The 21,314-nt window shown below is 55.0% G+C and overlaps 1 protein-coding gene across 1 annotated transcript; it reads left to right on the top strand.

Moving 5' to 3' along the window:
- The first annotated feature begins 270 nt into the window (after positions 1 to 270).
- Positions 271 to 19,501, top strand: HIP1R (huntingtin interacting protein 1 related). The gene is made up of 32 exons (XM_075110585.1): positions 271 to 445; positions 5,653 to 5,716; positions 6,147 to 6,289; positions 6,635 to 6,691; positions 6,953 to 7,033; positions 7,154 to 7,230; positions 7,502 to 7,563; positions 8,690 to 8,830; positions 9,308 to 9,365; positions 9,465 to 9,540; positions 9,759 to 9,896; positions 9,987 to 10,045; positions 10,116 to 10,188; positions 10,568 to 10,751; positions 10,826 to 10,914; positions 11,217 to 11,333; positions 11,784 to 11,885; positions 12,135 to 12,329; positions 12,585 to 12,732; positions 13,042 to 13,128; positions 13,439 to 13,546; positions 13,928 to 14,064; positions 14,856 to 14,966; positions 15,090 to 15,148; positions 15,462 to 15,492; positions 15,621 to 15,683; positions 16,154 to 16,254; positions 16,877 to 16,982; positions 17,799 to 17,922; positions 18,079 to 18,140; positions 18,310 to 18,498; positions 18,587 to 19,501. Exons 1-32 carry the CDS (start codon positions 353 to 355, stop codon positions 18,632 to 18,634), a joined length of 3,183 nt encoding a protein of 1,060 aa, XP_074966686.1. The 5' UTR covers positions 271 to 352; the 3' UTR covers positions 18,635 to 19,501.
- Positions 19,502 to 21,314: the final 1,813 nt, after the last annotated feature.

A 21,314-nucleotide genomic window follows, 5' to 3' on the forward strand; every position in this document is an offset into this window, starting at 1 on the left:
CGAGAAGGAAGTAGGGTGGAGCGGGATGATGGACGCCGTACCCGCCGCCTTTCCCGCACCCCGGGTTGGTGCTCCGTGAATCAGGAAAGCGCCTCGGCGCACGGCGGGGGATGCGGGATGGGCGATGGACCGCGGTGGCTCCCACCCGCCCGCGGGTGGGCGTGGGGCGGTGCGAGGCCGGGTGCTGCCGCCCGGGGCGCCATTGTGCGCGGGGCGGCGCGGGGCGGCGCGGGGCGGCGCGGGGCGGCGCGGGGCGGCGCGGGGCGGCGCGGGGCGGCGCGGGGCGGCGCGGGGCGGCGCCGGTCGCTGCCTGCCCGGTGCGCCGTGCGCGGTGGCCGGTACGCGGCCCACCATGAACAGCATCAAGAGCGTCCCGGCGCGGGTGCTGAGCCGCCGCAGCGGGCACAGCCTGGAGGCGGAGCGGGAGCAGTTCGACAAGAACCAGGCAAGGGCGGCGGAAGGGGGTGGCGGTGCCCCGGTACCGGCTCCGGTTTCCCGGTACCGGCTCGCTTCGCGGGGCAGCGACTCGGGGCGCGCCGTGCGCTGCACGCGGGGGGCTTCCCGGGGGAGGGGATGGCGGGTCGGTCCCCGCAGGACTCCAGAGACCCACCCCCACCCACCCCGCGGTGGGGCGGCACGGCCACCCTTCGTCCGTCCGTCCGTCTGTCCGCCCCTCCGTCCCCGCTGCCGGCGCGGCGCACGCTTCCCCGCTTCCCGCCTGCCCCACCGCTTCCTCCCGCCGCGGCCCCGCGTGGGTATCGCCCCGGCCCGCCGCCCCCTGTGCCGGGCACTGGGGCTGGGTCCCCGCCGTGCGCCGCCACCCCGGCGGGCAGCAGAGCCCCGGGCGGGCGGTGTGTGTGTGTCCCGTCCCCCCCCCTCCCCCCCGCAGCCCGCCCCGCACCCCCGGGCCTTATCGGCAGGTAAACACCGCCGTGAGCAAACAGGGAAAGTTTTGTGGCCCCGGCCGTGCCGGCGGGAGCGCGGCCGAGACCGGGGTGGCCGCAGGCAAGAGCCCGGGGCTGCCCCCCGGTGCCCACCGCTCCGGTATCCCTGCCACCCCCCCGGGCCCGGCCCCGCGGCGGCACGGGCTGCCCTGCCAAAGCCGGGGGCTGTTTTGCGCGGGGGATGGGTCACACAGCCCCCGCCGCTCTGGGTCACACGTGGGGTTCCCCCGCGGGGGTCCGGGTGCCTGGCCCTGGAGAGGGCGACAGAAGGAAGCCCAAATGCATTTGGGCCCTGCGGTGTCCAGCTTGGATGGGGGTGTCCGTAGCCCTTCTGCAGCTCGTGCAGGGTGGGCGATGTTTGGGTGCCGACGGGGCTGGTGTATGGGAAATTAATTCTTCCAGCAGTGTGGGCAGTGACAGACAGAGGGATGGGCTCACCAGCTGCCCCAGCAAAAATTATAGTGCCCTCCTGGCACACATCCTCTGACCCCCTCTGATTTGTAGGCTGCAAATGCATTACAGATATTTTTCCCCTTTGCCCTGTTGCATTGCTGGTCCTTCCCTGGCCCTGGGCTGGTTTAGCCCCAGAGCGCGCCAGCAAAGGCAGGTGGCGATTTCCATCCTCGTGGGGTCACGGTGCTGCTTGGCCATGCTGGATAGGAAACAGAGCTTGTTCGGTTTGGGGAGCAACATGAGAAAACCAGCCATTCCGGTTCCTTCTGGACGTGTCTCCTTCAATCGTCCCGCTGGGCACCACTGATAAATAATTGTGGCGGGTGTGCTGCCTCGTGAGCCAAAGGGCAGCCAGTGCCGGCTGGGCAGGATTGTGTCCTTCCTCCCTGCCGCCCGTCCTTCCACAGCGTTTTGGGCTTTTTGGTGGGCTTTGTGCCCCACATGGGTGCAACATCGCTCATGGTCTTGGGGGATGCCTCGGGCAGAGCCACATACAGGGCTCGCAGGTGGTTGCTCTCTGTTAGAGCTAAATCTGGGGCTCGCTGGCTGACAGTCACATCCACCACCCAGAATTGACCTTTTTTCCAGCATCTGCTAAAAAACTGTCCTAAAGGAGCTTTATCCTAATGTGGCTTCCCGGAGCAGTGCTTCGGGTAAGAGCAGAACTGTTCCAATGTCAGTATGTGGGTATTGATCTGCCTTTTACATCTAATTATAGCAGCTGCAGAGATCAGAGATGGCTGCTGGTCACCTTTTTATCATGGGGAAGCTCGTGGCATGGCCCCTCTGCGTGCCTTTGCCAGCCAAGGATTTCACACCGCCCTGGAAAATGATGCTGCCAGAACCGAGCTCCCTATCTCCTTTCCCGCGGCAAAGGCAGGGGTGATGCCTGTGGGTGCGGACAGGGGTTGCTGGCCCTGGTGTTATCCTGGATGCTCACGGGTGATGTGAAGGCCAGCTGCTTTCGCTGAAAATGCTTTTCGAGGTCTTGTGTTGGGGTGATGCAGATGTGCCCCTCGGAGTGGCTGCGTGTGGGAGGTGGGAAGCCACTGTCCTGCAGCGGGTGCTCACTCTGCAGCCTGGCAGGAGGTGAAACTTACCCTTTTCTGTGGCTAGTTTTTGCTTTTCTTAAAAAAGGAGGTTAAAAATCCAACAAGCTCTGGAGCTGCCAGGAATACAGCGTATGTGACTGCTGAGTGGTGCTTTTTTGGTGTAATTTGGGAAGGAGAGGCATTAGGAAGGGAACTCTGGAGCAACCGTTTGCAGTTCAGCTGATCTGGCAGCCCTTGCGCTGCCCAAGCGGGGTGGTTTCCAGCTTGATGTCCTGCTGCCAAAAAAATCACTCCCTGCCACAGCGTCGCGCCGGGACCTGGCATCCACCTGCCGGGTGGGGATTGTGACCCTGTGGGATGCCGGGGTTTAAGGGAGCCGTGGGCGGGGAGGATCATGGGGTAATTAAAAGCAGTCTGGAAAGAAAGAGTGGATGTAAACTGCACTCCTTCATTTGGGCGCTTTGATCCTGGCTTTAGTCACCAGCTTGGTACGTGAGGGCTGTGAGTAAGGCATTTGGGCTGTGCCTATGTGGGCTCCCACAGCCTGCAGCTAGGCAGGTTTTGGGGTTGGCCCCCCCACCGCCGGCAGGGCTGGGGCTGGGGCTGCACCTCTCCCCGGCGGTGATGGGGAACCATCCGCAGGTGGCATGAAAATTTTGGCTAGGCTGGTTGCGCACCTGCAGTGACAACAGCGACCTGCCCATCTCCAGATATGCCGATGATGTTGCAAGAGGCTGGGTTGAGGGTGAATCTCCCCATTTTGGAGCTGACCTCCATGTCTCAGCTTTGCTGGGCAGCCAGCAGGATCATCCTGAAGGCACACATGTCCGAGGCTGCAGCATCGCCCCATGCCCATCCCTGGTCCCACCAACCATTTTTGGGGACTTCCTGGCCAGTGTGGGGTTTGGAGCCAGCAAAATCACACCTGAGCTGGCAGCCCCAAAGGATTGGCATTGGTTTGGTGCCACCATGGTTTATTTGGGACCATGCTGGACATGGCATCTCTGTCATGGTGCTGCCACAGGTGGGCTGGGGGCTGCCCCTGCATGGGACTGGTCCTCTGTGCTGGACATAAAATGGCTCAGTTGAAACCTCTGCACTGAATCACCAAGGATGAAAACAGCCTCTCCAGAAGCTCCCAGGCTGAATTTTGTCTGGTTGGGCTAGAAATGAGCTTAAGGGCAATAAACGCAATAAAACCACCAGCACCAATGGGAATTACAGCCTGGTTTTGGGACAGGCCGGCTGGGTCCCAGCCTTATCCCCATCCTGCTGGGCAGCGCCAGGCAGCTGAGCTCCCATCCCGAAGGACATGGGATGTTGTTTCCTTTCCTGGGGGTCTGCCCTCATCTCGCGCATCAGCCCCCCTGGCTGCACCTCCTCCCGGCCCCATGGGGCTTGAGGCTGAGCCCAACTCCTGCCAATGGGTTGGAATGAGCGTGAGAGGTGGGATGAGCGTATCATGCTGCTCCCACACATGGCAGGCAGTGAAAATCCAGGTTTGGGAGATGTCTGCCCTGCTCCCCCCCCATGCAAAGCACCTCAATAAGATGTAATAACCCATTTAGCAGCTATTCACCACAAGATGCATTTCGAATCCCTGCCTTGCAAAGCCATCGGCTTGTCACTTTCTGGTGCATGATAAACCCTGCTTTCTGTCAATAAACCATCACTTTGGTGTTGTACTGGGAGGTGCCAGCAGCCCTGAGGACCTGTGGCACATCTCGCCGGCTGAGACGTGGTTGAGAATGCAGCCTCTTCACTGGCTCCAGCCTTCTGGGTGGCTGTGGAGGTGCTGAGCGCCTAGGGAGAGGCAGCTGCACTGCAAGTGCCTGCTTCCGGGCACTCCAGGCTCGTTAACCTTTGGGGATAAGAGGATTACAGCAAGTCACCGGCTTAACTCTGCTGCTGCTTTATGGCCCCACATGGCAGGGTAACGCCGGGGCTTCCCCTGGTGCAGGGAAGGCAAAACCAGCATCTATTCCCAACAACTGAGCTCAGCATTTTGGGTCTGGCTCAGTTTTTGGGATGCATTCACAGCGTTTTGCTACTGTTGTGCCCGGCTTGTGGGTGCAGACGTTTTGGGCTCATTGGGGGCAGATTTGGTGCATTGACACCTGCAGCATCGCCCCTTTGGCAGGGAGTCGGGTTCCTCCTGTGTAAGTCAGGAGCACTCAATAACCTGGTGTTGGGTTCCTCCTCCTTCAGAAAAGCGCCTCGGTTCAGAGGCATCCCCTGGACAAGTGGCTATGTTGAAGCAGGTACCTTTCCTGGGAGGCGAGATAAGATTTTTATAAGGGGTTTATGGCTTGTGGGGCTGCAGGGAGTGACTGGGTTTCTCTTCCGGCATGAGCGCTGGTGGCGGGGCCGCTTCCTGCCTTCTCAGCTGGGACCTTTTCCTCCGTCGGTGACTGAGGGCTCACAGACATGGGCACAGACCGAATGTTCATGCGAGGGCCACGCAGCCCAGCTGAGTCTGCAGGGACCTGGGGAGGAGGAGGAAAATCCTTACTGATCACAGCAACTCAGTTTTGCATCCTGTCATCACGCAGGAGACATGACCCCTATCTGGGGTCATCTTTTGGAATAAACCCATAATTTAAAGTGTGCTCTGATCAAACACATTAAAATATAGCTAGTCCTCCTCTGATAATCACATCACTCAGGATTTTTGCTCCGTTGAAATGGGCATTGTGGCTGCCACTCCCTCCTTGCTCAGGGACTGCGTTGTCCCCACATGCTATTTGCACGCAGCAACGCCGTCCCAAAACCCACCACCCACCCCACCTCTGCGGTTCAAAGGCTCCTTGTGATTAGAGAAACAAACCTGGAATTTGGCATCTCACTGTTGTGCCTTAATGCTCCCTGGGCACGGCACTGAGTTCAGGCTGCAAAAATGCCGTTTGTCTCCTGGGACGGGGACAGCAGGGAGCATCAGCAGCTGAGCACTGGTAGTGGCCCAGCTCTGACCGATCACACTGGGGATGCGGGGTTTTAATGGGCTGCTTTGATGATGGGTAAAAAAAGCCTATTTTGATGTGTCATGAATGGCTTTAAAGTGACAAATGTGTTATAAAATTCAGGGTATTCCCCAAAACCACCAGATGGCCAGGCCATTCCCAGCTGGTAGTGCGCCCAGCTCGTGGGTTGGGGACCGCGAGGGTCATGCTGCTGCTGATGGCCGCTCTCTCCTCCTCTTGCAGGCCATCAGCATCAGCAAAGCCATAAATACACAAGAAGCACCGGTGAAGGAGAAACATGCCCGCCGTATCCTTTTCCTCGGCTCACCTGGATGGTGTGGAGGAGATCCAGTGCCGAGGCAGGAGGGGGTTTCACCTTGCGGGGCTGGAGCCACTGGAGGTTTGGGAGATGGGAGACCTGTGCAGAGCTTGGTTGGGGGATGGCATCATGTAGGGTCATCCATCAGTGAAAATGCAAAGAAGAGCAGTGCAATAAAATTGCATTTCTTTGGTGATGAAATGCAAAGGGCCCCACTGTGCCCTGCACTAGGGGAAGATGCACCAGAAAAAAATAAATGGAGGTTTTATCTGTGGGTGCAGCATCATGCCGGTAATCTCCATGTCTGCGGTACACTCCGTGCGTGTCCTCTTTTTAATGAAAGTTGAACAGTAATAGTCCCCAGCCCTGCCTGTCCCTGGCTCCTGTGTGTGTCAGGTTGGCCTTGACCACAGGGAAGGGATCATCCTGGGAACGCACCACGAGAAGGGAGCATTCACCTTCTGGTCCTACGCCATCGGGCTGCCCCTACCCAGCAGCGCCATCCTCAGCTGGAAGTTCTGCCACGTCCTGCACAAGGTCCTGCGTGACGGCCACCCCAACGTGAGTGTCCCCTCCAGAATGTCCCTCCAGCGTTGCTGGCAGGGGGAACTTTTTGGCTGTTGACAACATCCCTCTGCGCAGAGGGTGGGTTTCCTTCTTCCCTGCTCCAGCCACCTTTCTGAGGCCGTGAGGCTATGAAGCACTTCGTTATCTCACATCTTTGAAACCTCCCTGTGCAAAGCCCCGGTATCTGGTTGCCAGTGAATGGCCTGAACTTCTCCCAAAGCTGGAGCGGTGTTAGGGGCCGGATCCATCCCCTTCCCCAGCTTCAGGGCAGGCAGGCAGGCACTCGCCCAGCTCTGTGCCAGCCCCACCGTGCTGCATCCCTTCTGTTTTTGTCACCAGGTCCTCCAGGACTGCCAGAGGTACCGCAGCAACATCCGAGAGACGGGGGACCTGTGGGTGAGTGGGGCTAAGCAGAGGTTTGTGCCTTCCTGGGGGCTTTGAGGTGCGTGCTGAAAGGTGTCGTGGGCACGGGGAGGGCAAACCACCACCTGAAATAACCCATCACCTCTGGCTCCACTGGGTGACAGTTACACACACGGTGAAGGGCAAGGTGGTGAGAGCTCTAGGGCTGGCATAGATTCACTGGCATGCATGGGCTTTGCCAGATCTGGTCGCATGGCTCCAAATTTGCCACGTTTCTCCTTGTGTCTCTGGCAGGGCCATTTGCACGACAGGTATGGGCAGCTGGTGAGCATCTACACGCGGCTCCTCCTCACCAAGATCTCCTTCCACATCAAGGTGAGAGACCCTGCTACCTCTGCACCCTGCCCTGTCAGGGTATGGGGCTTCACCGGGGGTTGTATCACATCAGCAAAAATATTAGCAGCAGCTGCTGTTTTCTGTTTTCCTTTTACAAAGCATCCTGAGTTCCCTCCAGGCCTTGAAGTGTCGGATGAAGTGCTGGAAAAGACTGCGGGGACTGATGTGAACAACATGTGAGTGTCAGTTCCATGCTGCCTGGCTGGCAGCATCCTGCTAATGACGTGGCTCCTGTTCAAGGCAGCCATCGGTGTTTTATAAATTGGTTGGATGGTGCCTCATTCCTCCTCCACCCACAGAGTGGTGAGGATTGTAAATGCAGGGAGCAAAACAACCAAATTCTTGTCAGTCTGATCCCTTGCTGGTGTGGGGACCTGCAGCAAACATGAGCAGCTGGAGCGAGGATGTCTCTGCCATGGAGTGATGGAGTTTTGGTTTTTTTGGCAGCTTCCAGCTGACGGTCGAGCTGTTTGACTACCTGGACTGTGAGCTGAAGCTGTCGGAATCAGGTGAGGAGGCGGCCGGTCCCTCCCACTCGCCCTGGGGCCCCTTGAGCAATAGTTTCACTCTTTGGTTGGAAATGGAGTTCCGGCTGAGGTCGGAGGTTCAGGTCCTTCTTCCTTCTCCTCCGGTGAGATTTCTGAGGTTGTTTCTCAGCCAGATTCCCCTGTTGATGCTCTGTAGAAGCAGTTGTAGGAAAATATTTAAGGAATGTGGTGGTTTTAACCCACCTGAGCAATGCAGAGTGGTGTTTTTGGAGTGGTGCTGCTCTGAAATATGTCTTTATTTCTTTTTGGTACAACCGTGTTAATCATATGCATTACCCGAATCCTTTCTGTACTCTTGAAGCAGAAGATGGGGCTGTACCTCTTTCTAAATACTCATTTTCCCTTGTTGAAATACCTCTGGGGAGGGCTGGAGGCCCCTGTCCATGTTTGCTTCTCTCACCTCCTCCAGGAAGTTTTAGGTGGCTTAAAAATGCAGCAGTTTCTTTCTCTGTGGTGAGTCAAGAACATGGAGCTGCCCTGGAAAACAGGGCACAGTGGGAGAGACTGTGCTCCCGGCTCCCGTCAGCCTCCTGCTTCTCCTCCTGACCCAGTTATACAGAGAATTTATATTCATAAATACTTTAAAGCTGAGTGGGGAAGAAGCCAGAGTAGATACGCTGGCTGGATTTCTGCCAAGGGAAGGGATCCATTTCTGAGCCAGGGCAGGCGAGGCTGCAGTGCCAGGAGGCCCGTCCCCTGCCCTGGGATCCTCTCCCAGCTCCTTCCATGATTAAATACAGCAGAGCAAAACCCCTTGCCTTCCTCAGCTGCATCATGCAGCGGCAGCTCCTGAGGGCAGCCGACCCGCCTTTGCTTTATCCCAGCATTAAATCCCTCCTTTTTGGGGTTGGGATATCCGGGGCAGAGCCGAGCACCTCCTCCTCTGCCACTACGGTCCCTATGGGTGTTTTTCTTGCGCGGAGGAGGGTTGTTCCCGGCTCAGTGGGATAGGACAGGCAGCAACCCTGGCATTTATGCTGTGTGCTGGCAAAGCCACGTCCATCGTGGTTAATGATCAAGCCGAGTCGCCCGGAATGGGACGGCTCTGTAAACATGCATTGGCGCCTCACTGTACTCAACCTTTCAGTTTTCAGGCAGCTCAACACCTCGATGGCAATCTCACAGATGTCGGCGGTGCAGTGCCGCCTGGCCCCCCTCATCCAGGTCATCCAGGACTGCAGCCACCTCTACCACTACTCCGTCAAGTTAATGTTCAAACTGCACTCCTGTGAGTCCCCAGGGATGTGCCCTCCGCTGTTCTTTTCCTGGGTCCCGCTTCTGGCTGGGTTCTCGGGGATCAGGCTGTGTGGATGGTGGTATCCGTTGCCATGTCCCCCATATCCTAGCCGGGCTCTGAGGACCCGCTCCATCCCACATAGACATCCCAGATGAAAGAATTAGAAGGACTTGTCCTTGATGAATTCAAACCGATGTGCCTTGGCCCACCAGCCCCTGATGGGATTGCTGGGCAGTGCGGTGCGAGGGGCCTCGCACAGGTATTTCAGGGTTCCCACACCTGCCTCGCCCTGCGCAGCACCCCTGGTCCCTGTGCCAGAGATGGGGTCATCCCACTCCTGTCCTGACCCCTCACACTCTGCTCCCACCTGGCCTTTAAGAGCTGGCTTTTGCAGCCAGATAGATCCGGGCATGTGTGAATAAATTTGCAGCCCTGGATCAGTCACGGCTGTCCCCCGCATCACCGTAGGTCTACCGGCTGACACGCTGCAGGGACACCGAGACCGTTTCCACGAGCAGTTTCGCAGGTAAGCTGGGGCTGAGGTGGGGCAGTGGGGTCCTCTCCCTTCCTGCCAAGCCCCCTTCCTGCCTCCCCTGCGAGCAGTTTTTCTTTCCCCCCTCTCCAGCCTCAAAAACTTCTTTAAGAAAGCATCCGACATGCTGTATTTCAAGCGGCTCATCCAGATCCCTCGGCTGCCAGAGGTACGTCAGGATTTCGGTGTGGTGCTCTTGTGTGATCCTTTGGAGAGCTTGTGGGTTCGGGGTGCACGGGGGTGTCCCCACAGATGTGGGGACACTGCAGAGGGACCTGCCAGCAAATCTCAGCAGCACAGGGATGGATGCCCCGCTTCCCTGAGCAGTCTGTCTGCAGTGGTTCCTGAAACCCCAGGCAATGCCACTACAACTTCTTGTCCCTGCAGAGCCCCCCAAACTTCTTGCGGGCATCTGCGCTTGCCGAGCATGTGAAGCCAGTGGTTGTAATCCCCGAGGAAGCGCCTGAGGACGAGGAGCCAGAGAACCTCATTGAGATCAGCACAGCTTCCACAATGGAGCCACAGGTGGGGTCATGGAAACGGGATGGGGACCCTGGGACAGGGGAAACAGGCCCCTGCAGCCTGGCTCAGCTCAGCACCCTCTGTGTTCCCCAGATCACCTCAGATATATTTGAGCAAACCTTTGGGCCACCCAATGGCATTCGGGATGACAGGTATGAGGGTCCACGGTGACGGAAGTGGGGTGGCCGTTGCCATGTGGGACCAACATGCCTCTCTCTGCAGGGATGCGCAGATCGAGAGCCTGAAGAAGGAGGTGGACATGCTCCATGCGGAGATGGAGAAGATTAAACTGGAGGTAAAGCCTGGCCAGGGAGCAGCCAGTGAGGGAGAGTGGGGCAGTTTTGGTTGTTGTAGCATGGAGACCCCAACGGGATGCCGCAGGAACCAGGGTCCTTGCACCCAGCACCATGTTTCAGGGCCTCTCCCAGTGCCAGGACCTGACTCCTGATGGATGTGGGGAGGGGAAACTTGAGACCTGACCCTTGCTGTCCCAGACATGCTGCTTGCAGTGGGGGCAGAGCAGCTGCAGGGGCCAGGGGGAGAGCTTTCCTGTGCATCGCATGGCAGCTTTACCTAAATCACAGCCAGGCACCTGGGTAGGGATGTTGGAGAGGGAAGAGTCATTGCTGGCATCGGTGCAGGGCAGTGCCCGAGTGCCTGATGGTGTCCCACAGGCACAGCGGTACATCACGCAGCTCAAGGCGCAGGTGAACAGCCTGGAAGGCGAAGTGGAGGAGCAGCGCAAGCAGAAGCAGAAGGCGCTGGTGGACAATGAGCAGCTGCGGGATGAGCTGGAGAGGCTGCAGAAGGTGAAGCAGGACAGCGACAGGTCTCAGCGTCTCTATGCCGAAGCGGAAAGTAGGTGCCCTACAGCGCCTGTCAGCCGCAGGACACCTGCACCACGGTTGCTGATGCTTTCTCACCCTGTCTAGAGAGAGCCAACGCCACTGAGATCCGCTACACAAAGCTGAAGGAGAAGCACAGTGAGCTCATCAACACCCACGCTGAGCTCCTGAGGAAGGTAACACTGCTGCCTGCACCAGGCAGGGACTGACTGCTGCCCTCGTTCCTCTGCCACTGCCCGTGTGGCTCGTGCGTGCCCGGTGCCCCCCCTATATTGGTCCCATCATCCTGTGCCCAGGGACCTCTGAGCACTGGGTGGGGGGCACCCCTTGGATTCATGTCCACCAATGGTCAGTGCTTTGGATGCCTTGAAAAAGGCTTCAAGCTCCTTCCCAGCCAAAATTTGGGCAGAAAGAGCACAGTGGTGGTGAGGGTCTCCCCTCCAAAGAAATGCCCAGTAATCCCTGTGTCCCCATGCAGAACGCCGACACTGCCAAGCAGCTGACGGTCACGCAGCAGAGCCAGGAGGAGGTGGCACGCGTCAAGGAGCAGCTGGCGTTTCAGGTGGAGCAGGTCAAGCGGGAGGCTGAGATGAAGGTGAGCCAGTGCAGCCCCAAGTCCAGCCCCGCTGGCCCAGCACCGAGCCCTTCCCAGTCTGGGAAACATGGTGGCTCTGCACAATTTGGGTGCAAGGGGTAGTAGGGGTGGTTGTTGTGTTGGTCCCTGATCCAGGAAAGAGTTGCCCTGGCTCCTCAGGACAGTGTTATTTAATGTGTGCTTCATCCCTCTTGCCCAAATCTGCCATTTTTTTCCCCAAGAAAATGCCACAATGTAAATTGATGGGTTTGGGTGCTTTAATTCTCTGGGGCCCAAGCTGGAGGCTGCTTCTGAATTTCCTGCCTTGGGGAAACAACCCCCGCAAAGACCCTGAAAACCCTTCCCACAAAACGGGGCCTTGTTCCCACTGTCCTGGCCATGTGCTGGTGCCGAGTGGGGCCAGAGCACGTTTGCAGTGGCTGAGCCCCTCGCACGGGCATGCGGTTGCAGCTGGAGGACCAGAGCATGCAGATGGAGCAGCTACGGCAGGAGCTGGATGCCCGGCGGGATGAGCTAGACCAGGCACAGCAGTCGCTCAGCCACGCCAAGCAGGTACGAGGCTGGGGGCACAGGATGCACCCAAATCCCCATCACAAATCCCTGTCATACAGGATGGCGTGTCTGCCACCGCTGCCATGCCAGCAGCACAAACAGCAGCCCAGGGAGCCGTCATGGGGCTGAATGCCGGTCCACCCCATCAGTCTCAAGAGCTGGGCTTGTTCTCAGCTCCCCTCTGCGTAACTGTTGGGCTTGTGACATGGTGACGTGTGAGTGACAGGGGTCTCCTGGCTCCACTGGCAGGCAGGTGTGGAGCTCAGTGCCCAGGTGGAGGCCCTGCACGCCGAGAAGGAGGTGCTGAGGCGGTCGGTGAGTGAGAAGGAGTGTGAGCTGCTCTCCACGCGTGGCCTCATCGAGGAGAAGGAGCTGCAGCTGAGCCAGGAGGCAGAGAAGGCCACAAGGGAGATCCATGAGCTACAGGGAAGGCTCCAGGAGAAGGTACAGTGCTGTGTGGAGAGCCCACTGGCCCTCTACTCACTGAGACGAGACATGTTTGGGGGGTGCTGAGCAGCTGAGGGGCTCAGCTGAGGCATTGCCAACGTAGCTGGTAGGATATGACTTGCACCAGTAATAGTAGGATGCTTGGGTCTTATCCTGCAAAGGGGCTCTCAAGGGACTTGCTGGTGATGGGGCCATGGCAATAGGGGTCCTGTGTCCCAGTTGTGCCACTTGCCTGTTCCTCCCACCCCACAGAGCAACCAGGAGCAGAAATTGCAGCAGAAGCTGCTGGATGAGCAGTTCGGCATCCTACAGGAGACGGTGCGGGAGGCAGAGGGCATCCTCCGTGACGCGATGTCCAAGCTGGATGACCCACTACATGTGCGCTGCACCAGCTCCCCAGGTACGTCCCATTCAGCCACAAGGGCTGCAACCTGCAGTCCCTTCTCCCTCTGAGATGGATAACGTTGCATCTCAGCTATCCTGCGGGCGAACATCACACCCAAGGAGGCTGGGGTCAGACTTTACAGAGTGAATTTTTAGCTCTCATCTCAGCACTATTTTGCTCAGATTTTAGTGCTGTTCCCTGGCCAGGGCCACAAGGTGCTGAGCTGTCTTGGCTTCCACTCAGCAGTGCCTTGTGGAGTGAGCACTCGCACTCATTCAGACATTCGGCAGCCTGACCATGCTAATGAAGCTGAATTTGTTGCAGATTACCTGCTCAGCCGGGCACAGGCAGCGCTGGAGTCCACGGACGCCCTGGAGAACGGGCACGCGCAGTACGTGGCCTCCATGGCAGGTACCTGGGGCTGGGGACCGGCGGCATTGCTTGCATCTTGCTTTTATTTTTATACATCCAGCAGCCCCCAGCTGCTTCGGGGCCATCAGCAAGTGTGCAATGCCCTGGTGATGGAGGGACACGGTGGGTGGAGTTGGTGGGTTCCCATGAGCTCATACAAGGAGCAACCTGCAAACTTGAGGGGTTAATCCTGACCTCTCCAAGCTCTCATACCGATCCTTGGGTGCCTTCAAGGGCGGGTCGCAGCCCCCAGGACATGGCAAGTGGTGCCCTGGGCTGGCAGTACCTGACCACATTCTCTCACCGGCAGATGCTGCAGGGCTGGTGGGGGCTCTGGCCCTCTTCGCTCACCTGGTGGCCGACACCATCGTGAATGGCAGTGCCACGTCCCACCTGGCTCCCACCGACCATGCTGACCGTGAGTGTTGTGTGTGGATGCAGCGGGTGTTGGCGGTGTTTTTTGCTTGTGGGGCTTGTTTTTGGGGTGGCTGTGCCAAGGCTCCCCTCCACCAGGGGCTGGATATGGGGCAGATCTTCCCCAGGGACAGCATGATCCCCCCCAGCTCCCTGTGCTGCTCTTCCTGACATTCCCTTCCTTCCAGTGCCCCTTCCTGAGCCAGGAATGTCGCTTTGCTCCTGGAAACTGATTTATGCTCTTCTGCAAGAAATTTGCTGGATGTTTCCGATGCTCAGCATCATCTTTGTGGCCAAGGGGAGGAGGAAAAGGAGGGTGGCAGGGCTGGGATGGGGGACGCCTGTGCCCTGGATGGGGCCTGGCACCAACCCATCCTCTCCCCAGGGCTGACAGAGACATGCCGGGACTGCGGGCAGCGGAGCTTGGACTACCTGGGCGAGCTGAAGGACAAGCAGACGCTGGGGTGCGCCGAGCTGGGGGATGTGAAGCAGGCGCTGCAGGGAGTCTTGCAGCTGGCTCAGGTAGGAGATGGAGCCCAGCGCACCCACCAACACAGTGGGGCTGGCGGGGTGGGTTATTTCCAGACACTGTTATTTCCTAAAGGAAAAATCAAAGCAGGCAGTTAATGCAGAAGGATATTACCTCCATTTGTCAAGGTGGGATGTTTACTCACAGCCTTCTGGCTGCATCTTGATGGACAGCTGGTTGTTTTTTTTTTTTTAAAAAAAAACAAAACCCATAATCAAACCATGGCTTTCCCCTTTGTCCAGAGCTGAAATGGGAGATGCTGGGTTGGAGTAAGCACTTTGGGGTGGCTTGTTGCCCATACCCACAGATTCTGGTACTTTCCTTGAACCACCTCAGCTTCTGAGTGCCGAGACCCTTTCTGATCATGCACGGAGACATTCACCCTCAGCTCAGCTGAAGTTTTTCAGCCCAGTAACCCCTGCAGAATAAAACTTCCCAACTTTCAGATATGACTTCTTGTGAAGCCCCCATTAGTCTTTTCCATTAAACCACTGTTAATTCAAAGGCTGTCAGCTCTCCAGAGCCCTCTGGAACCCTGCCCTGCTGAAACTGCTCCTGTGATCAAGTTTTGTTACCTTGATTTGGGGCATTTCTTGCCTCTGCCGTGTTTGCTGCAAGTTGGCACATGTGCCTGCATCCTCATGGTCTGCAGAATGCTGCTCCTGCAGCTTTATTTAGGGGGAAAAAAGGGAGTCAGATACCTTGGTTTGGTGTTATTCTTTACAAATAACCCCTTCTCTCCCTTTGCCTAATACCTCCTGGTGGCTGCTGCCTCCTCTGGCAGGAGCTGAGGCCTAAGAGCTTAGACATCAAGCAGGAGGAGCTGGGCGACATGGTTGAGAAGGAGATGGCCTCCACCTCAGAGGCAATTGAGGATGCTGTCAGGCGGATAGAGGTGAGACAAAGTTGGAGGATGGGCCATTTTGGTGCCTTGGGGCAGCAGTGTCCATTCTTCCTCCATCCTGCTTGCCGTCACAGCAATGTGGTGTACAACCTTTCCTCTTGTGCTTCCCAACAGGAGATGATGAGCCAGGCCAGAAACAAGAGCTCTGGTGTTAAGCTTGAAGTGAACGAGCGGTGAGTTTTGATGGGTGGCATGTGACAGCCGTGGGCAGGTGTCTGTCCCATGCCCATACCCTGCTGGGCTGTACTTTACTCCAAAGCTGCTTGTGCAACCCGGTGCTGCATCGTCCTGATGCTAAGCTCAGAATTCTCTTTAGGAGGGCAGACCTTCATCTTGCATGTCTAAGCCAATCGTTTGCAGCTGCTTAGAAGTAACCTGCAGGCTGGCTGGTCTCCAAAAAAGACCTGTTTTCAACTGAGGCCAAAGCCTGCTTCCCTGGATGCAGTGTCAGAAGATGCTGAGCACTTTTCTGTTGTTTCCCTACAGGATCCTGAACTCCTGCACAGACCTAATGAAGGTCAGTACTGCAGAAACCTAGCTGGGACACCAAGACTGTGCAGAACTGTAACTTCCCGCCATCAGCAGCATCAATCCTTCTCTATAAAATCCCCATCAAACACCAACACCTGTTTTCCTTTGTTCCAGGCTATTAGACTTCTTGTAATGACATCTACAAACCTACAGAAGGAGATAGTAGAAAGTGGCCGGGTAAGTCCTTCCCTACACATGTGTCTCTGCACTGACATGAACTATGGGAGCGTTTCCTACAATTTGCAGAAAGACTGGTTGGATGTTGAGCTTTCCCATGTTAATGGTACTCTGGCAGTCTCACTTGCTGGAGACAGGCTGCTCAGCTGTGTGCTCTCTGCAGACATCACTGTCACCTTTGCAAAGCCCTCTTCATCTAAAGAGGACAGCCCAAACTTGTGCATGTTAAACCCAGGCCAAATGTGCAGACTTGGGGCTCCAAAGTTAGTTTTCTCAATCTGTGTTTAAGCAGGCCAGTCAGAGCAGCCTGAAGGGCACAGAAATGCTGCCAATCCCTTGATTTATGGCTTTATATATGAATTTATGTATTGTTATGTTTCGTATTAATATTTTGTATGGATTTATGGATTTATATATTGTTGTATATTAGAAACAAGTTAATGCAAGCTATAATATTCTCATAACAACAGGGGGCAGCAACAACTCGGGAGTTTTATGCCAAGAACTCACGCTGGACTGAAGGGCTGATCTCTGCCTCCAAAGCGGTGGGCTGGGGAGCCACGCAGCTCGTGTAGGTACCCCCCGGGACCACTCCCACAGCCGCTGCGGGAGGCTTCTCTCCGGGCATGGCTCTGTGCTGTGCCCAGGACTGGCCCACACTTCTCCATCACCCGATAACCCAAACTGTCGTGCTGCTGAGTATGCATGGAGCATTACTGCTAATTCGTTATTGAGCATCATAGCCTGGGTCAGACCACATGGTCACCGAAACAGGGACTGCCAGAGCCTCCCTGTTTGAAAACGTGCAAGTTGCTGCAATCAACTGCGATCAACCCTCTGTCCTGGTTGCTGCTCAGATGGTTGTGGATGGGGTGCTTGGGATCAGGGCAGGGTATCCCCATCTCAGTGCAGGAAATGCAGGGACCTTTTTAGACAAAGCTTTAAAAATCTTATCCACTTCATTGTGGAAATACAGTCCTACCTCCGCTGATGTTTTACACCCATCCAAAACTTCTGGATCTGGGCTTTGAGTAATTGCTTGTAAATGAGCTTTAAATAATTACAGGCAAAACTGCTGGTTCAAGGTCTGATGCTGATTTATAAGGGTATAGCAGGAGGAAAATAACCTGTGCTTTCTTCATAGTGCACAGCAAATATCTCTAATATGATCTCCCTTCTGACCTGTAATTCAGGGAGTCAGCAGACAGAGTCGTCCTGCATATGGGCAAATACGAAGAACTGATCGTTTGCTCCCATGAAATCGCTGCCAGCACGGCCCAGCTGGTCGCTGCCTCCAAGGTGAGTCTCCCAGCAGGACTGTCTGCACATGGCTCACCAAGTTTTAACTCATGTTGTTCCCATGGTGGTGTCCCATGGATGCTTTCAGGCAGCAGTATGTGGCCATCCTCTCTGTCAGTCCTGCAGCCTCCTCCAGGAGCAGGGAGGAAGGGAAGCTATTTTCAAGTCAGTCTGTGATTTTAATCCATGTGTCTTCACCTGCATTAATATTCCCACACCTAGCAGGGCTTGCCTCAGAAATGAAGATGTGTAAAACCTCCCATCTTCCTCCTGTCAAGCTGATTATGTAAATAAAATGTTAATAACTACCACGAAACCCCAAATAAGCAACTGCAGGAGCCAGCATTGAGAATGATGGATTTTTCGTCCTTGCCACCTTTCCTGTTGGTGTGGGTGAAAGTGATGTGTAGAGGTTTCAATGAGCAAATGGGGATGCAGGTTGGGGGGAGGAGGACCCATACTGCTTTTTACAGCAGATGATTTTAAAATCAAGATCATGGTTTAAAAAAAAAAAGATAGCTCTGTGTTCACTGATGCTGCTTATCTAGATGTGCTTGGCTGAGGTGGGAGTAGAGCTGCTTTGGTGTCCTAGGGCTGGAGGGCCTTGCAGGGGTCACCTTGTCTGGCCATGGTAGCATCATCAGGAATCAATGTGTCCATCTGTCTGTCCGTCCTTTTCACCCCTGGGTTTTCATGCCTAAGGACTGTTCTGACCTGGTGTGATCAGTGTCTCTGCTCTTATGGCTGCCTTGGGGGCTCCCTGGAGCTGTCGGGAGCCAGTGTGGAGACCCACAGCCATCCCTACATTCTTTGCAGGTGAAAGCCGAGAAGAGCAGCAGGAACCTAGCCCAGCTCCAGGAGTGCTCACGCAATGTCAACGAGATGGCGGCCAATGTGGTGGCTTCCACCAAGTTGGGGCAAGAGCAGATTGAGGAGAAAGGTGAGATTTTTATGAAGAAAGGGGAGAAAAAAAACCCACCCCAAATCCCTTTCTGGCCTAATGAACACCCCGAGGTCCCCTGCTGGCTCCACTTTGGCACATGAGGGCCCTCTGCAAGGGGTGCGCTCAGTGATGACCCCCGTCTTTTCCCCACAGACACCATGGACTTTTCGGGCATGTCCCTAATCAAGCTGAAGAAGGAAGAGATGGAAACACAGGTATGGCCACAAGGGTGGATTTGGTGCTGCCGCCCTTGGGCCAGGCCGAGGTCCTGATCCAGACCTGGGCAAGGGGGTGTCCCTTCTGCCTCCCCAGTGCAACACCTGGGGGTGGTGGAGGGGAGGGAATTGCAACCCTGGGGTGCACAGGATGGCTGTTTGGGTGCAGGTGAAGGTGCTGGAGCTGGAGAAGCGTCTGGAGGGTGAGCGGGTGCGCCTGGGCGAGCTGAGGAAGCAGCACTACGCCCTGGCTGGGACCTACGACACCGTGGAGGATGGGGAGGCGAAGCCGGCACCAGCGCCCAGGCGAGGCATCCTCAAGAAGCCACCCCTGGCCCAGAAGCCTGGACATGGGGAGGTAGGTTCCCTGGCAGTAAGTATGCATGGAGGGCATGCATTCACAGCACAAGAGACTGATGGTTTGCTTTATCCCCCTCTCGTTTCAGCCTGAGCGAGACGCTGGCCCCTACCCGCCTCACAGGGCGAACTTCTAGCAGGGGCTGTCTGTTTTCAACAAATCATGTTGCCTTCGCGCTGCCGTGCCTTTGTGCGCGGGGGTCTCCTCACCACCCAGCCTGGAAAACTGGATGTTTTTTTAAAAAAATTATTTTCCCCCCGTCCCCCCCCGTATTGATTCCTGTAGCTCCGTAAGAGCAGGGGGGCTGCTGCCAGCGCCCCAGGCAGCGTGGGATGCCCTCCTCCTCCTCCTCGCCTGCCAACTGGCTTTCCTGGTTTAATTTAATTTGGGGTTTGTTTGGGTTGGTGTTTTGTTTTTGGTTGGGTGATTTGGTTTTTTTTTTTTTTTAAACTTTATCAGCACTAGACATTTTCAGTAAATGTAGCGCTCTACTGTACTGCTCAGACCCTTTCAAAGAACTGTGAACTGTTTTTTAACTGTTTTAGGAAACTGTTGGGCTTTTCCTGCTACCATTTTTGTTAAATTCCCCTTTTTCAGCCTGAGGAATAAGTTGACTTTGTTTTGGTATGGGATCAGCCCTCAGCAGAGAGGGAGACGTTAGCCTGAACTGGCACAGGGAGCAGGGCTTTTGTAAGGGCAAAAGCAGTTACTAGCACACACTGGCAATAAGGATACAAACTTTTTTTTCCTTTTCTATTTTTTTATTACTACAGCAACTTCAGAGGATCAGTTGCGTTGTTTTATATTTAAGATGTTTAGCAGAATTAAATCTAACTGTGGCCTATGGGAGCCAGGGGACAGAGAAGTCTGCAGCAATAAGGAATTACTGATGTCGGGGGGGAGGGGGGGGGGCGGGGGGGCAGAAGAAAAAAGTATGGCAGCTGTATCTTCCCTTGGAGCTATTACCACCATGTAGATGATTAAAGAAGCAATATTTAAAATACATGTTGCAGTGCCTGGTCAGCTTGTTGGGGCGGGGGTGGGGGGGAGGCAGCCCATCCCAGTGCCAGGGCCATGGCACAGGGCTCTGTTGGTTGAAACAAGCCACCCCTAAATTGTGGGGCAGTGACGGGCAGTAAAGCACCTTGAAGTAATTAAGCTAAAGCACTGGGGCAGGTTGGGGTATGTGGGGGACACCCCCGTGTGTAATATGGCTCTGTGCCCACCAAGGAGGGGGCAACAGTGTGTGTATATGTGGTATGTTTTATCTTTTTTATATACACACACAGAGCTATGGGGGGGGTGTATATATACACACAGAGATTGGTACATGTACATAGACCTGTGTGTCTATAGATACACATACACAGCGACATACAATATGTGTCCTGCTGTATAGCTATACAGCTCTAGCTATGTATCAAAGTATATACTGTGTGTTTCATACTTTTTTCCTTTCTGTATGCACATAGGTATGTGTATTTGTATAGCCACAATTATCTAGCTCTATACATGTATAGCTATATCTACACATGGCTAGACTGTCATGGCGATAGTATCTAGGTATATATGTGCATAAATATATAGATACATATATATAGCTACACATATAGAAACATGACTCATCTGTGGCTCTGTGTATGCCTATATATGTATTTTTTATATATGCATGTTTGCATATTTTTATATAGCGGTAGATACACACACATTTATGCACATATGAGTGTGCAGGTCTGTAGTTATGCAGTTGTCTCCATTGATATGGCTGTAGCACTAATGCAAGTCCCAGCCCCTGCTCAGCGTGCGCAGCTCCCCAGGGCAGAGCAGCGCATTAATTTCTGCTGCATATGATCACCTCATGGCTCTCCCTGGCAACCAGGTGACTGGCAGCCTTACTGAACATAAGTAGCTTAAATAAAAACTAATCCAGCCACCGCAGTGTGGGTGCAAGGGTAGTCCTGCCTTCCAGCCAGGGCAGCCAGTACCTACAGCCTTGCAGCTGCTCATCAGGACACACGGCTGCAGGAAACATGGATTTTTTTTATTCTAGTTTCCCTGGAAGTATCTGCAGGGCTGAGTGTCACTGCACCTCTTGGTGCAACTTGGATGCATCAATGGAACAGGAAGCCTGAAGCATTCAGAGCTCAGTGAAGATGCCTGCAACAGGGCAAACTCAGCTCCCTGGTATTTAAGAGGAGATTCGTGAGGGTCCCTTTGGAAAAAAGCCTATAATCAACATTTTCATCCAATTCCTTGTGACCCCCTCCTCCCTGCTCAAAATCAAAATTCATACAAGCCACAGTAAAAAACCATAGCTCTCAGTTTCTATGCTTAACAATAGACTATAAAGCTGTTAACTAGAATTGTAAGTTGCTGTAGCTCAAGACAACATATTTATAAGGTATTTTTATTATTTATTTTCATTCCATAGCAGTCTCATGATGCCTTAAAATTTCCAAGGTTACGTATCACAAAACAGACCCTACAGTTTTATGAGCAACTACTATGGGCAGCGTAGCAAGCAACAATTCTCATTTCCCAACGAATTGTATGTATAAAGCATGTTCCACATTAAAAGGCTTTGGTGTTAATAGTGGTGTTACTGGGTAAGGCAAGCACCTGGTCTAATCCTGCAAGTTAGGTCAAGATCTTCTCCAACTCAAAGATTTACATCATTCTCAGCCTTTCCACTGAGCTACAGGGAACGTCTTATCTACAGCAGGGCTGGAGGAGAGCTGGAAGAGGGTTACCCAGCTGTGTCCCTTGGCTGCTGCCACACTGAGTGACAACATCGAGTGAGATACAGCAGCAACCAC

Source organism: Phalacrocorax aristotelis, chromosome 15, assembly GCF_949628215.1.
Source record: "Phalacrocorax aristotelis chromosome 15, bGulAri2.1, whole genome shotgun sequence".
Lineage (NCBI taxonomy): Eukaryota > Metazoa > Chordata > Aves > Suliformes > Phalacrocoracidae > Phalacrocorax > Phalacrocorax aristotelis.